At 63.9% G+C, this 16295-nt stretch overlaps 1 protein-coding gene across 1 annotated transcript; it reads left to right on the top strand.

Moving 5' to 3' along the window:
* Positions 1-892: 892 nt before the first annotated feature.
* On the top strand, positions 893-15477 carry DPYSL4 (dihydropyrimidinase like 4). The gene is made up of 14 exons (XM_084903609.1): positions 893-1062; positions 4374-4462; positions 5023-5207; positions 7551-7715; positions 8748-8809; positions 8906-8986; positions 9788-9856; positions 10277-10397; positions 11149-11305; positions 11582-11723; positions 12335-12505; positions 12905-13084; positions 13746-13911; positions 14690-15477. The coding sequence occupies exons 1-14, from the start codon at positions 1024-1026 to the stop codon at positions 14779-14781; spliced, it is 1719 nt and encodes a 572-aa protein (XP_084759735.1). The 5' UTR covers positions 893-1023; the 3' UTR covers positions 14782-15477.
* Positions 15478-16295: the final 818 nt, after the last annotated feature.

The following is a 16295-nucleotide window of genomic DNA, read 5'->3' as shown; positions in this document are numbered from 1 at the left end:
GGCAGGCAGAGGCCGCGGGCGGCGGGGCCAGTGCGAGGGGACGTGGGCCCGGACACCTAGGGCCGCATACCCACGTTGGGAGGCTGCCGGGCGTGGGCCCAGAGCGCACCCCCTTCCCATCACCTTCAGCTCCTCCCGGGGGGACTTGAGGGCTGGAGGCCTGGCCTCTCTCTACCTGACTGGCCTTCTCTGGTTTGCGTTTCCCTCCCTCCCTCTCCACCCCAGCCCCTCCCGGCCTCGACCTCTCGCACTACGGTGGGTCCTGGGCTCTGGGTAGCTGTCTGTTTCTCCGTGTGTCTCTCAGTCTCACTGTCTCTTTCCGTCTTTTTGTGTCCCTGTGTCTCTCCAACATGCCCCCCCTCCCCCCCCCCCCCCTCTGAATTTCGTGCGCTGGCCCTGCGGCAGCCTCGCTGGGAGGTGTCTCCACCGCCCGCCCCAGCCTGGGCCAGTGTTCAGCCCAGCGCTCCAACCCGGGCTGGGTTATCCCTGAAGGAGCTGGGCTTTGGCCAGAGACACTTCCTGGCCGGAGTGCTCTGGGTCTGGACTGGAGATCGGGTTCCATCCCTGCGGCCTTGGGCGCCTCAGGTCACCAGGGAGCTGGCGGCCGGACCTTGGCTGTCCTGGCAAGACATGGACTGATCTCTGCCACCTCCTTGGGCAGGGGTGGGGGGATGAGAAGGTGGGGGGTGGGGCAGACTTCAAACACGGACCTGCATCTGTTACAATCACGTCCCCTCTGCACCCAGCGCGTCCGCAGGTCCTGAGGTCAGCGCGGGGGCCTGGGGCCGGGCGGTTGGGGGATCAAGAGGGAGGAACCTGAGCCCGGAGGGGGCGGGGCTGGATGGGCCGCGGGGCGGGGCGGGGCCTGGCTGTGGGCGGGGCCAGGGACGCGAGCTGCGCGGCCGGGCTGGCTCCCACTCCGACACCCACCGGGCGCCCCCACCCCTGTCCGGCCCGCACCTGCCCCGCCCGGCGCTAGCGGCCCCTGCCCGGCACCCCCGCCGGCCCCGCTCCAGGAGGAGGATGTCCTTCCAGGGCAAGAAGAGCATCCCCCGGATCACGGTGAGCCCCTCCGCCCGCGCCTCCGCCGCCGCCTGGCGGGGCCCGGCCTCCTGGCCGGGTGCACCTTCCCGCGGGCCAGGCCCCTGGCCCCCGGCCCAGCCCCCGCGCCGGGCCCACCCCCTGCCCGGGCCGGGCCGAGGACTCCAAGCGCCGGGCGCCCAGGCCCAGGCCCCGCCGCTCCCCGGATCTCTGCGCCCGGGGCCGAGGGGCCGCTTTCCTCGGTCCCCGCCGAGGCCCGGCCGGGCGAGGCGGCGGATTCGGCTTCGGAGTTGGATGGACGCGGCCTTTGTTGGCGCCGCCAGCGGGCCCGGGGCGCAGAGATGCGCGGAGATGCGGCCTGGAGCCTAGGCCAGCCCCCCACCCCACCCGCCTAGGCCAGCCCCTCCCCCCCCCCAAACCCGCCTAGGCCCGCCCCCCTAGACCCTCCGCGCCCGAGCTCTGGTTCCCAGACAAAGCAGCTCAGCCCCGCTGGGCCCAGAACCTCTGGCCAAACCCCTCAAGGTTCCGGGGTTCGGAGACACCGAGGAAAGCGAGCTCATTAGCTGCTGAGCGGCACCCCAACCCTGGGGAGAAGAGACCCCCCAGACAGCACACCCTGCGGTGCCGGAGGTCAGCCCTCCACTCCTGGCTGCCCAGAGACAAAGCCACCGCTCCGGGCGCCGGAGCCCGCGGAGGGAGGGGGGGAGGGAAGGAGGGAAGGAGGGGGAGAAAGAAGGGAGGGAGGCAGAGTGGCAGGCACCTGGGCCCCAGCTGGACGGTGGCCGCCCAAGGGCCCTAGGGCTTGAGCAGTTTCAGAGTTTCGGACCCAACTCTGGACTTGGCCTCAGTGGGAGGGTGGCGGGGTCTCATTTCCTGAGAGTCTAGGGGGAAGGAGCCCTCACCTCTGAACCAGCAGGCAGGTTCCGCCTGTGGCTGGTTGGCTGGGGAGGAGGGGGCGGGGAGAGGAGAGGGATGGGGGATGGAGAGGGAGGGGCAGGAGGACCCCTCCCTCCACCCCCATCCTGAGCATGGCCGCCCATCTCACCTGCTTGATTCCAAACCCAGTCACTTCCCAGAGTCCAGGCCCAAATACCCGAAAGCCGCGTGTGGGGTGTGGGGGGTGGGGTGTGGGTGTGGGTTGTGGGTGTGGGGTGTGGGTGTGGGGTGTGGGTGTGGGTGTGGGTGTGGGGGTGGGGTGTGGGTGTGGGGTGTGGGTGTGGGGGTGGGGGGTGTGGGGTGTGGTTGTGGGGGGTGGGTGTGGGGGGTGTGGGTGTGGGGTGTGGGTGTGGGTGTGGGGGTGGGGTGTGGGTGTGGGTGTGGGGTGTGGGGTGTGGGTGTGGGGTGTGGGTGTGGGGTGTGGGGTGTGGTTGTGGGGGGTGGGTGTGGGGTGTGGGTGTGGGGTGTGGTTGTGGGGGGTGGGTGTGGGGGGTGTGGGTGTGGGGTGTGGGTGTGGGGTGTGGGTGTGGGTGTGGGGGGTGGGGGGTGGGGGGTGGGGGTGGGGTGGGGGTGTGGGAGGTTGGGTAAGAGGGGACCCAGAGCACAAGTCTCCTCCTCACTGGCGGAGGGTGATGTGTGGGTTCCACACCACTTTCCAAAGCGTGGACTGTTAGAAAGTGTGTTCCAGCCATTAAGATGGAAGGTCACTCTTAGCTCGGGGCTGTATGAGGAGGCTCTGCTCTGGCCGGGGCAGTGTGTCAGTCCTTTCAGAGACTAGGCTGCTGGCTCTACTTTAACCCATTAGGTACAAGCAGGAATAGTGGGTGTCAGTAAGAAGAGAGAGTAAGTAATACCGCTCTTAAGTAACGTGTTATTTAATGGCAGGTCCTAGCGTTCCCACCGACCACACAGCCATGGCTGGTCTTCTCGGCATCAGGCTGACGGTGTGTAAGGGGCCAGAGGCCCTGGCCGGAGCCCTGGCCAGGCCTCTAGGTGGGCACCGGGTCAGGCCTGCCATGAAGTGGGCAGGCTTTCCCACAGGGCCAGTCATAGGGAGCCTGGAGGGAAAGTGGTGCAAACTCGGACCCTCATCTGCATCAGTCTACACTCGGCTCTCCGATATTCTCCCCGAGGCCGAACCATCACCCCGGCAGCCCCCACGCCACACTCTCTCCCAGCATTGGGGGCGGGTCCTTAGAAGGGCTTGTGGCTGCTGAACAGTGGACCAGCCCCCGCCTGTGCCCCAGCTCTGCGCTGTGGGCGGAGCCACGGAGAGCTGGCCCTGCCCCCTGACACTCAGTTCACCCACATGGGATGCCTCCAGGCAGCAGCGGCACCGACGGTCACCCCCATGCCTTCCTGGCCCTTCACCCCCATGACTTCTCCATCAGCAGAAGTCCCACCTCTGGGGTCCATTTCTCATCCTGGTCCAAGGCCCCCTGGTCCATTTCTCACCTGGACAACCTCCTAGCCACCCAAGTGACGGTCCTGTCTCCATCATTAGACGCCAGGTTCCACGTTCTGTGCAGAGCCAGCGTGACCTCTTTGCAAATGTCCCCTCCATGCTCAAATCCTGCTGAGGGCCACCCCACCGCTCCCCTCCCTCAGGAGTCTCCAGCCCCCAGCTTCCGCTTGGGTTTACATTAACTCAAGCTCTTTCCAGCTGCAGGGCCTTGGCCTGGGCTGGGCTGGAGCCCCTCAGACAGGCCTCTCCTCCCCGAAGCAGCCCCGTCTCCTCCCCCATCATCCATCATGCCCTCCTCTTTGTCTCCTGTGTTTGTCACAGTCTGATGGCCTTGCCTGTGATTTCACTGAGGCCATGGGGGGGGGGGGGAGGGGAAGGGACGGAAAAAGGGGGACAGACCTTCTGGGCCAGTGCGGACATGGTGGGACTTTGCTCACCTCTGTCCCCAGCTGGGTATTGAGTTAGATGGAAAACTTGAAGATGTAAATAGAACCCCTTTCATCGCGACACTCACGCTCACTAACGTGGGCTTTTTGTTGACAACGTGAGAAGCCAGTTCCCCTGTTCATCCTTTGCCTTAGGGAGGAGAGCAGGCTGTCTGCCAGTGGGGTGCAGAGGGGAGGCTGAGTGAGGGCCGGTGTGTGTGTGTATGTGTGGGCAGCGGGAGGGGGAGGCTCCACAGAATAGGAGGGGGCTAGGTGGGTGCAGGGCCCTAAGGAATGGGTGGGGGGGGGGTACCTCCGACTGCAGCGGCCTCTGCCCTATTCTTTCGGGTGGTAGATGCTGCTGGCTTTCCTGCTGGGTTTTATGTGCACAGATTGTGCGCAAATGTTTTAGTGGTAAATCCAGAGGGAGAGGTTGTACTAACCATGGTTGGCAACTCGGTTTGAATAAAATGTACCCATTTTGTTTGTTTGTTTGTTTGCTATAGAGCGATCGCCTTCTGATCAAAGGTGGGAAGGTGGTGAACGATGACCAGTCCTTTTACGCTGATTTGTATGTGGAGGACGGTGTGATAAAGTAAGTTTCTGCCAGGAGTGCCTTTGCAGCCACAGTGTGCCCTGATTGTGCGTGACCCAGGACGCACTGTCTTGTGAAATCACATCAGTGTGTTTTCTTTTCTGAAACCTCTTCCCCTGCAAGCAGCCCTAGCCCAGGCCTTGAGCAACTAATCTCACCGTAAGGTCTCGGAAAACAGGACTATGGCACCCACGTTTCTTGCACCATCACAGTCTCGGTACGATTTGGGGCTCACAGCGGGTGCTTAATAAGTACGTACTGACCATTAGCTTCTCTGCTTCTGTGTGAGCATCTCCAGCCACTAGGGCTAGTGGACGTCTCAGTGGCCACCACAAGGGCCGTGATGAGCACACGGGGCTAGATCTCCACGCCAGCTGTGCTGAGCCACATCTCTGCTCTTACAGTCTCCGGAGTGCAGCGGAGCCTCGGCCGTGTGGCCCTCTCCCTCCGGACAGGAGCCCAAGCTCACGTGTCCCAGCTCCACCGCCTTGACAGGCAGCCCAGGCACGCTCTGACCTGGGCTCTTTCTGACCAGCGGCATCTCTCTCTGCTGCTTTCAGGCAAATTGGAGAAAACCTCATCGTCCCTGGGGGCATCCGCACCATCGATGCCCACGGCCTGCTGGTCCTTCCAGGAGGGGTGGACGTCCACACGAGGCTGCAGGTGCCTGCCCTGGGCATGGCCCCGGCTGACGACTTCTGCCAGGGCACCAAGGCAGCCCTCGCGGGAGGGACCACCATGATATGTGAGTGTCCCCGGGTCGGGCAGCGTCCGTGCGCCATCTTGGCGCTCTGGCCGGCTGTGTGTGTGTTTCAGGAAGCGTCTTTCGTGCTGGTTTTTTCTCAGTCCCGTTTGTCCTCTCTCATATCCTGATCTGCAATCAGGATATGATTGCAGATCAGGATATGAGGCGCCTTCCCTCGTCCTGTCTGTTTCTCATGCTGGTCATCCTGCCAGGCCAGCTCCGGGGAGCTCCTCAGAGTCCGTGGGAGCACATGGATGAGTGCCCAGTTATTCGGTATTTCCTGGGAAGCAGGCGGCTGGCGGAGGACCAGGTTTGGGAAACCCCGATGCTTTGGACAAGCGAGGGGTTATGTCACCTGAAATGTCAGATGGGTTTGCGCGTCAACCTCACCCTGCAAGCTCCTGCCTGTGTCAAGAAGAATTAAAAACAGGTGCTGTGTCTTTAGGCAAAAAGGACTCTTTCTTTAAAAAAAAATTATTGATTTTAGGAAGGGAGAGGGAGAGGTAGATAGAAACATCAATGACGAGAGAGAATCGTTGATCGGCTGCCTCCTGCATGCCCCCTTTGGGCGATGGAGCCTGCAGCCCCGAATGTGCCCTTGGCTGGAGTTGAACCTGGGAACCTTCCTCCTCAGGCTGATGCTCTATCCACTGAGCCAAACCAGCTAGGGCACTGTTACTCTCTTAGCGACCACCAGAGGTACGGTTTCTCCAAGCTGGCTCTGTGCAGCACTGTCCTGGCGGGCTGCAGCTCATGTGCTGTCCTCACAAAACCCTCTGAGCTCTTGTGCCAGCTGGCATGGTCTTCCCGCTCTCGGCAAGCTCAGGAGCAGGCCCAGCCCCTCCTCTCACAGCCTTCAATGCCGAGGGCAGCTGTGCCTGCCATGCCGGGTCTCACAACCAGGTTGACCCCTGGCTCCGTCATGTTCAGCTGTGTGGCCTCAGGTAACAGCTGGCTTTTACCGGTCACACTTGCCCGATCTGTCAGGCAGGAGGCGGAGGAAGCGAGCACATAGGTGCTTTGTGGCGCCTGGTGCACGGGAAACGCTCTGTGACCACCGCCAGGGAAGGCCGCGCTGAGGACTGGGGGCTACGTCACAAGTGACAGCCACTGTCGGAACCATGGCTCGGTTTGGTTTACTCAGCCAGGAAGTGGAAAACCCCGCGATGGTCCATCCCTCTTTCAGATGGACTCAGAAGACGGGTCGTTTCAGGCCATTGCTCATGCCGGTCACTGGTGGCCCCAGCCGGCCAGGATACTTCCATGGTTGACATCACGTGCCCATGCCAATGCCAAGGCTGTGAGGTGTGGCTGAGAGGAGGGAGAGATGCTGTAGGCGCGGGGCTGGCTCTGCTGAGCCATCTGCTTCCTCCGCCTGCCAGCCCCAGCCCCGAGCGGTGCACGGCCCCCCGGGTGGGACAGGCAGCCACTCCCGCAGGGTCCTGACTTCTCCATCTGGGCTGTGGGGAGCACAGGAGCCCCCATAGGGCTGCGCTGGAAGGAGGCACAGCACCTGCCAGGACCCCTGGGGCGGTGCCTTCCTGTTGGCCACCGCACTCTCAGCCCTTCCCTCGCCCAGGGGCGGCTGTGAGCAGGGTTTGGACCTTGGCGGTGAGGTTGGCAGGTGAGGGGGTGACAGTGTAGTGTGTGCCCTCCCAGCCTCCCCAGGGGACGGTGGGATGGGTGGCCCTGGTGAAGGTCTGTGCCGCCTGGAAGGTTCATGCAAGCCAGCCCCACGCCGCTGTCCTGGGCAGGCGTCCAGGTCCAGCACCGAGGACAGCGGCGCCCTCCCTCCCCCGCCTCTAGGGGCGCCTGTGCTGGAGGGTAAGGCTGCCGCTCAGGCTCTTGAGCTGTGAGGTGTGCGGCGGGGGTGGGGGGAGTGTGTGTGTGAGGTGGGTTGTCTCTCGGCTCAGAGGGAGGCTGAGGCAATGGGTCATGCCTCTCTGGACAGAGCTGATGGGCAGTTTACAGCAGGGACAGCCCCTGTTACGGTGCCTGCGGTATCTCCTGTGTTGTTGTTTTTTTTTTTTTTTTAAACATATTTTGATTTTGTACAGAGAGGAAGGGAGAGAGATAGAGAGCTAGAAACATCGATGAGAGAGAGTCATCGACCAGCTGCCTCTTGCACACCCCCCACCGGGGATATGCCCGCAACCAAGGCACATGCCCTTGACCGGAATCGAACCCGGGTCCCTTCAGTCCCCAAGCCAACGCTCTATCCATTGAGCCAAACCAGTTTCGGCTCCTGTGTGGTTCTTGATCTCTTGTTAACATGACCTCCTTGGAGGTCGAGGTCATTCCGTTCCCGTGCTGGGGGCTCAGCTGACTGCACTGCCCCCACAGTGGACCACGTGTTCCCCGACGTGGGCGTGAGCCTGCTGGCGGCCTACGAGCAGTGGCGGGAGCGGGCGGACGCCGGGGCCTGCTGCGACTACTCCCTGCACGTGGACATCCCGCGCTGGCACGAGAGCATCAGGGAGGAGCTGGAGGCCCTGGTCAAGGACAAGGGTGAGTGCCCGCAGGGCCGAGGGTGGCTGGCTGGCAGGCGGGCCGACAGGTGCCTGGGCGTCCCTGGTCTCAGTGGGAAGCCCCCGCCCCAGGCCGGCCCCTCCGTGCTGGGCTCTACGTCCATCTGACCCCAGGGCAGGCGCCAGGAGTTGGAGGAAGTTGGACAAGAGTCACTCGAGGGTCTGTTCTACTCCCAGAGGATCCAGGCTAGGGTCCTCCGCCTCCCGGGTCTGAGGGACATACCTTGTAACTGTCCTCGTTACGGGGTCCCAGCCGTCACCGATGCTCCCTGGTCTCATGGCCATGGGTGGAGGAAACATGGTATTTGTTTTGCTGGCAAGTTAAGACCCGGTTAGAAGGAGGAGGTGTTTGCACCCCCAGTGCTCTGTGCTGCCCTGCTGCTGACGGGCCAGTCTATCATCAAGGGTTAAGTATATTTGTTTTTTAAAATTTTTTATTACATTTTTTAGTTTACTGATTTTTTTTAGAGAGAGAGGGGAAGGGAAAGTGAGAGAGAGAGAGATACGCACCGATGTGAAAGCAGAACATGGATGAGCTGCCTCTGCAGATGCCCCAATGGGGGATGAACCCACAACCTGGGCATGCACCCTGACAGGGAATGGAACCTTCCACCCTTTGGTGCAAAGGATGATGGCCAACCACCTGAGCAAGGGTAAACTTTTTTATTGAAAGTCTTGAAACTAAAACCATATCAAGGTTTCATAGTGGATTTGACAAAAACGAGACGGATTTAGAGAGGGGGAAGGGGCCCAGAGGGGCATTCGTGAGGGGTTGCATCTGTGTTTGCTCCTGGGGAGCCTTGGTCCCTGATCCCAGGGCTGAGCGGCAGGTCAGGGGTGCTGGCAGACTCTGACCTTCATCACCATCTGTCGGTAAGTGTGTGGCCTGGTGCCCCAGGGCTGCCATGCCAGCTGGGGAGACGGCCATGGAGAGGCACCATCCCACCCGGCGCCTCTGGGGATGGGGAGGCGGGGAGGCTGAGGGTCTCGCCCCTTCCCGCCTGTCCTCCAGGTGTGAACTCCTTCCTGGTCTTCATGGCGTACAAGGACAGGTGCCAGTGCACTGACGGCCAGGTAGGGCCGGTGCCCGGAGGAGGGGCGAGCGGGTGTCTCTCGGGCTGCTGCCGGGAGAGACGCGGCCCCTCACGGCTCGGGCGCCTCTCCTCGCAGATGTACGAGATCTTCAGCATCATCCGGGACCTGGGAGCCCTGGCCCAGGTGCACGCGGAGAACGGAGACATCGTGGAGGAGGTGCGGGCCGGGCGGCCTGGGCGAGGCGAGGGGTGAGGGCGAGGGGGACTCCTGGGTGCCAGGATGCGAGCGCTTAACCCCACCAACCCCGAGGGAGGGGCTGTTGAGCGTATTCAGTAAGTGGTTTGCCCGGGTCAAAGGTCAAGCAAGCAGGGAGTGAGGGGAGCTTTTTGCTGCAATAGATTTTCCCCCGGTCATCACACTTATCCGAAGTTCTTCAAAGCAAAACGCTGCTTTGTTGGGGTATGGAGACGGGCTCGTGCCTCAGGGCGCTGGCTTTGTTTTCCTCTGACCAGTGGGCGCCCAGGTGGGGCCAGTGCCTGTCCTTCAGTCACACCCCAGGTGGGTCCAGCCCACCCGCCTTCCCCTCGGCCCAGGGGCTGTGAGGTGGCGCCCACCACCTCTGCGCCCGGCACTTGATGTTTTTCTCCTCACACCTTTGGTGGCCCCTCCGGTGCAGGTGCAGGTGCATTGGGGGACCTGGGAGGTTCAGGGGGGCCTCCTATAGGGCTTGGGGGGTCCGCCCACCCTGCTGTACAGAGCCCCCAGTGCACACCCAGCTTGGCAGGCAAGCCTGTGGGGTCGTCTCGGCCCCGACGCCAGGAGCCCTGTGACCTTGGGAGAGGCCCTTGCCCTCTCCAAGCCCCGTTCGCCTGCTCTGAGTTCTCTGTGGTGGTGATGCTGGGGGCCCGGGCTCAGCCTCAGCCAGTGGTTGCCCTGGGAGGTGGCCCGCACACCCTGGCTGCGGCGCCGGGCCCTGGCAGCCTGGGCGGGAACGTGGCACCCGGTTGGTTTCTGTAGGAGCAGAAGCGGCTGCTGGAGCTCGGCATCACCGGCCCCGAGGGCCACGTGCTCAGCCACCCCGACGAGGTAGGCGCTGTGCCCGCTGCGTGCACCCTGGCACTGACTGTGCTCAGATGCCGCATTCCTCTGGGGGTGGGTCTGGGTCCATGGCCTGGGCAGGGCCATGGCCACACTGTCCTCACCTGTCCCCCGACCAGGCACATGGCCCCTGTGACCACTGGTCACCCCAAGCCCGGTACCCGAGGCTGAGAGGCAGCATGGTCAGGGCCTGGGGACTATGTGGGTCACCCTGATCCTGGGCACCGAGCCCCAAGCTGGCATCCTCACCCACCCATGGGTGCCCTCTCTGGGCCAAGACCTGTGTGTGACAGTGGACATGCCCTGTGACCTTGAGAGAGTCCTCCCCAGGTGCCCAGCATGGCCCTGGGGGTCAGCGTGGTCAGCATTCCCCAGGCCCTCCCGTGGCCTGAGCACCCCTGTCCCCAGGTGGAGGCCGAGGCCGTGTACCGAGCCGTCACCATCGCCAAGCAGGCCAACTGCCCCCTGTACGTCACCAAGGTGATGAGCAAGGCTGCGGCTGACGTGGTGGCCCGAGCCAAGCGCAGGGGTGAGTCCCGGGCCTGGACCCCCAGGCTGGTGAGGGTTTGGGGGGTTAGGGGTCATCTTCCCCACCCCCCGGGAACTTGGCTGGCTGTACAGAGGCTCAGGGTAGGGCAGGTACGATGGAAAAGCAGCCTGCCGCCCAGCCTGGCCCCCTCATTGAGGGGCCTCACACCAGGGACTGCAGGGGTGGGCCGTGTGGCCTGGCGGGGAGCAGCAGCTGCTCACCAGGGGCCTTAAGGCAAACAGAGGGGCCTGTGGAGTCACAGGATCTGTGTGTGATGGTGGACATGCCCTGTGACCTTGACTGGTCCCTTCCCAGTGGCTCCAGGATGGTCAGGGTTCCCCAGGGAAACGTGCTGTGAGGGTGAGAAGGAGCTGGTTTTAGCTGACCCCACCTGGAGCCCCACATTACTGTTCGCTGGCACCTCCATGCATCCAGGAGCTGGGGAGAACCCTGAAAGCTGGGGTGCTCTTTGCCCACAGAGCACCCCCACAACTAGAGGCAGCTGGTAAATAAGAAAAACGTGTATCTGCCCGTGCAGACCAGCAGGGGGCGAGCAGCGAGTAGTAGATGAAGTCCAATGTAGTGTCTGGCAGGCCTGACCCCCTGCCTGCCCGGTGCCAGGTGCCCCAGAGGAGAGGGACAAGCTGTGCAGGGTCAGGAAACCGAGGGGCAGTGCCGTGCCCAGGCCTCCACCCTGCTTGGGTCCTGGGGGCATGCAGGCAGGGGGTGCCTCTCACGGGCCTCACTGCAGGGGCGGTCGTGTTTGGGGAGCCCCTCACCGCCAGTCTGGGCACTGACGGCTCGCATTACTGGAGCAAGAACTGGGCCAAGGCCGCGGCCTTCGTCACCTCCCCGCCCATCAACCCGGACCCCACCACTGCAGACCACCTCACCGCCCTGCTGGCCAGGTAAGGAGACGCTCGGGGTGGCCCAGGTGGGCCTGTGTGCACGGCTCCGCCTGCTGGCAGCTCCAGGCTCCTCCCACACAAACCCTGGGCCTCACCAGAGCACCCACCCTGACTGCCCCAAACCCACCCCACACTGAGGCGCAGCTCTGCCCAGCACTGCCTCACAGTTAACCTCTGGCCCTGTGGGTGTGCTGGGCCACGTGGGGGTGAAGCCGAGCAGCCCTGGCTGGTTCAGGAGGGCCAGATCCCCTGGCTCCCTGACTCGCTTGTCCTCAGCGGGGACCTCCAGGTGACGGGCAGCGCCCACTGCACCTTCACCACTGCCCAGAAGGCCGTCGGCAAAGACAACTTCACCCTCATCCCCGAGGGCACCAACGGCGTGGAGGAGCGCATGGCGGTGGTCTGGGAGAAGTGCGTGGTGAGTCCGGGCCTGGGCCGTGCACCCCACCGGAGCCGGCCGCCATGGCATCTTCCTCAGAGTGGGAAGCACTTAGCCAGGAAGCACTGTGAGGAATGAGCCGGGTGCGGGCCCCAGCGTGTCCTTCTCCCGCCCTCACCCAGGGCTCCTCAGACATCCGTCTGGTCCCCCGGAGGGCCCTCCCCTCCGAGTCTCATGTCACATCTGCAGGAGCTGAGCGCGGTGGGACCTTCCCAGGGGTGGTATTCTCTGCGGTGCTGGTGGTCACCCAGCATGCCTGCGATCCCAGACTCCCGCCTCACTCAGAAAGCTCTGCCGGGCGTCCTGTGCCCTCCACCCCCCAACCCCGGCCTTCCCTGGACTGAGGCCAAGTCCCGGCTCCCCTCCCCGCCCTGCTGCCCCAGGCCTCCCGGCCACACGGGGAAACAGTTGTGTCAGCACTGAGTGAGCCCGGGGACCAGGCTTGGGGCGTAGGAAGGGGGGAGAGCCCTGGCTGAGATGGACCGATAAGAGGCCTGGGAGTGGGAGCTGGTACTGCTCGCTGCCCTGGGGGGGCGGGACCTTGGGCCCACGAAGCCCCAGACCTCCCAGCTCCTCCTCTCGCCTCCCAGGCCTCGGGGAAAATGGACGAGAACGAGTTCGTGGCTGTGACCAGCACAAACGCAGCCAAAATCTTCAATTTTTACCCGAGGAAGGGGCGAGTGGCCGTGGGCTCCGATGCCGACCTGGTGATATGGAACCCCAAGGCCACGAAAATCATCTCTGCCAAGAGCCACAACCTGGTGAGCGAAGCGAGGTCCCCGAGTCAGGGTCAGGGTCAGGGTCAGGGGGTGTCGGGGCCTGGCAGCCTTCCCGGGGCTCCAGGGTGGCCATGGGGGCAGCTCTGCCACCTCAGCTGGGACACCTGTCTCAAGATGGCTTGAGGGTCACGTGCCTGCCCACCTGGAGGGCGAGTCACCTAGGGCAAGCTCACCCGTGTGCTGTTTGTCCTAATGAGAAACGGGGCTCAGAGGTGTGGCCGGTTCCTGCTGGTTCTGGCCCCGCCGAGTTGGCTGCCTGCCATCAGAGGTCAAGCATGGGCACACGGAATTAGTCTCCCCCCATCCCCCTCGCCCTCCCCGAGGCTGGCAGCCCGAGGGGTGTCCTGGGGGCGGTGCTGGACTCCCGCCCTGTCTCCCCAGAACGTGGAGTACAACATTTTCGAAGGCGTGGAGTGCCGGGGCGCCCCCTCGGTGGTCATCAGTCAGGGCCGGGTGGTCCTGGAGGACGGGCACCTGTACGTCACCCCAGGCTCCGGCCGCTTCATCCCTCGGAAGACCTTCCCGGACTTCGTCTACAAGCGGATCAAGGCGCGCAACAGGGTAAGGCCTGGGCCGGCGTGCACGGCCAGCGTTCTCGGACCTTCCACCTGCCCGGGCGGTTTCTGCTCCAGATCAGCCCTGACCCCCCGCTGCCCAGCAGGGCAGGCCTGCTCCGGGGCGGTGGGTTCCAGGGGTGGCCCTGTGAGCGTTTATTTCCCAAGTGACGCGAGTCTGTGCAGAGCCCGGACAGAGGGAAATGGTCATGCGTGGCACCTCCCCAAGCAAACTGCTGTGGACACAGAAGCAGGGCCTCCAGGGCAGAGGTGCACGCGGATCTGAGTAGGGCGTGGGCTTCCCGCAGCGGCTCTTGTGAACTCGGACATCATGAGCACTTTTCCTTGTCTTTACCTTCACTTCCCATAACCCTGCTGCATCTGATGGCTGCACCAGGTATCCGCCTAGGTGATTGCTGCATGCACACACGTGCTCACACATGAACACGCATGCACACAGGCACACTCAAAGGATGCTTGAGCTGATTGAGCTGCCTGGAGCCGTCCCCTGGGGAGGGGTGTGGTGTCTGCTCTCCCTCAGGCTGTCAGGGCCCGGAAGCTGCTCCCTGACCCTGACCCTGACCCTGACAGGAACGAGTAGAGTGGCCAGGCTCTCGGCAGGAGCCCCTGCCCTCAGCCCCCTCACGCCTGGCTCTCTTGACCTGCAGCTGGCAGAGATTCACGGCGTGCCCCGGGGCCTCTACGACGGGCCGGTCCACGAGGTGATGGTGCCCGCCAAGCCCGGGGGTGGCTCCCAGGCCCGTGCGTCCTGCCCGGGCAAGATCTCAGTGACCCCCGTGCGGAACTTGCACCAGTCGGGGTTCAGCTTGTCTGGTGAGTGGAGCCTGTGTCTGTGGGTGAAGGCCATGGCCCTGCGCGGGGCCGGGGGTGTGAGGCCCACCTGGGCGCCCCTTCCGCCCCAGGACCTGCCCTGGGGCTGTCACTCTGAGCCCAGGGCGAGCGAGGGATGCCCAGCCTCTGCGGGACCCCAGTGCCAGGTGGAGTCCAGCCCAGGCAGCCTCTGCCTCCTGCTGTGGTGTGTGAGGCACACGAGGAAGGGTCTTCAGAGACATGGCTGTGGTCAGGGACCTCCCAGCATGCTGTGCGACAGAACCTTCCAGAAGCACTGGGCCCAGGTTCTCCCTGCGAGCCAGAGCCAGAGCCCTCCCTTTCCAGCCCTTGGGTGGGGCTCACCTGCCCCTGACGACTGGTCTCGTGTTCCCTCTTGGGAAGGTGATGGCAATCCCTGCTCACCTCCTGGGGACACAGGGCAGGGAAGGTCCCCTTTGAAGCCTGTGTCATCTTAAAAGCTGGGGACAGGCCTCTCCCGTCTCGGGGACTGTGGGCAGGGCAGCCTGAGACCCGCCGGAGGGACGGGGCAGGACTGGCTTCTGCTCCAGGCAGCCTTCCCAGAGGGTGGGCCTTGACCTCCAGGCCCCTGCCTGCTGTCAACGCTGGCCTTGCTGTCCTAGGCATCCGAGGCCTCAGTGACAGGAGCACCTGCCATCTGGGGGGCATCAGGGACCCTCACGGGGCGGGCGGTGCTCTGCAATCCTGGCCTTTGCATGTGGCCGTGCCTGCGACCTCTCCCCACGCCCCGCCCTTTCTGCAGGATCTCAGGCAGATGACCACATTGCCAGACGCACAGCCCAGAAGATCATGGCGCCCCCTGGTGGACGATCCAACATCACCTCGCTGTCCTAGACCGCTCTCCGTGCTCAGGGTGTGGGGCCTACTCTCCATGTTAGCTTTCCCTTTGTTGACCTGACTTTGAAAGGTGCTTGGTCTTCCCTTCCCCTCCCCAGACACTCCTTTTGGGGGTCCCAGGCCCTGTTATGAGGGCTCAATCTGGGGAGGTGCCACTGCCAGGGACAGCTCAGGTTGCCTGGGCTGGGTGCTAGGTGCCTCATGAAGGCAGAACCCCCGGGCCTCACAACACACACAGGCCAAGGGTTTGGGGTTTGCCCCCTGCTCGGCTCTGCCATCTGCCTCCCTGCGGAGCTGTCTGAGCCCAGGCTCCCGGCCCCCGGCCCCCTGTCACAGCACAAGAGCAGCGCCCGCGAGCTGAGCCCCACAGGGGCTGCTGTGACTTCAGGGACCTGCTGGGAGTGGTTTCCCAGTCGAGTGGCTTCCAGCCGCGTTGTTCACTCTTCCAAGGACCAGCCTCGGCCTTCGTAGTCGCCCATCGCCAGGGGAGTTAGGACCGTTAGGTAGGAGGCCCCGTCTTGTTGCCGACGGTGCGTCCGGTAGTGCGGTAGAGCCGCAGCTTAGTGCGGTGAGGACTCTGTAGCCAGGACTCTGCATGCCACCCGCCCGGCCGCAGCACAGCACTGCCACCAGTCCCATGAGCACTGGCTCAATTAAAGGCGTCTGGGTGGGAAGCTGCCCCGACTTCTCTGACCCCTGCACCATCCCCGCTTGAGTGGGTTATGCGCCGCCACCCTCATCCCCCCATCCCGGACCCTCCTGCTAGCCCTCGTGCCTGCTGTGAGGCTGGACCTCAGAACCACCCACAGGACACACTGCTCAGCCTACGCTGGGAAGGGGCAGGGCTGGGCCTGAGTGGTGGGTGGGGATGGATTCCCTCAGGAAAGGGAGCCTGGGGACCTGCTCCTGAGCCCTGGCCTGTGGGTCAGGGACAGCCAGGGGGCCAGAGGGCCAGGGGCAGACTGGGAGGCCCTCCACCCACATTCTGACCAGATGGGCCCACGCTCAAGCAGAAGGTTGGGGGGGAGGGGGCTGCGTGGCTGTGAGCTGATGCCTCCAGCAAGCCACCAGGCCTGAGCGTGATGCCCCCACCACAGTCACTCAGCCTGGGCCCCACCCCCCTCAAGGCAAAGCAGCCCAGGTTCCGATCCAAACCTGAGGCTAGTCTCAGGTTGTGCCGGTCCCCGCCCCTCAGCCTCTTTCTCTTAAAAACGGTTCTAGTTCTGTGCCCAGGTGAGGAATGCTCCCAGAAAGGGTGTCTTCCTCCCCCCTCAGTGCCCCCGCCCCCCAGCAGGATGGTCATGGTCATGGCCATGGGGAAGACAAGCCAGGAGGTCAGGCTGGCCTGGGGCAGCCCCTGTCTGTCCTGGTCCCACCGAGTTTGGGGCTTCCTCTGGCCGAGTTTGGCTAGGCAGCCTCTCAGCTGCCTCCTGGGGCCCCACCGACGCTGGGGTCCACTGCACCGCACTCCCCCCCCCTCCCCGGGAGAGGCTGGGTGACATGGAGCCAGA

This window comes from Pipistrellus hanaki (assembly GCF_964339955.1).
Source record: "Pipistrellus hanaki genome assembly, chromosome: 14".
Classification (NCBI taxonomy): domain Eukaryota; kingdom Metazoa; phylum Chordata; class Mammalia; order Chiroptera; family Vespertilionidae; genus Pipistrellus; species Pipistrellus hanaki.
Note: the sequence above shows the minus strand (reverse complement) of the source record. Positions and strands in the feature narration are given on the sequence as shown.

Bases quoted from the DNA above. Each gene is read 5' to 3' on its own strand.
- DPYSL4 (XM_084903609.1), top strand. From the start codon at position 1,024: ATGTCCTTCCAGGGCAAGAAGAGCATCCCCCGGATCACG. The intron at 7,716-8,747 runs GTGAGTGCCCGC...CCTGTCCTCCAG, and splicing joins GGCCCTGGTCAAGGACAAGG to GTGTGAACTCCTTCCTGGTC. The intron at 13,912-14,689 runs GTGAGTGGAGCC...CCCTTTCTGCAG, and splicing joins GTCGGGGTTCAGCTTGTCTG to GATCTCAGGCAGATGACCAC.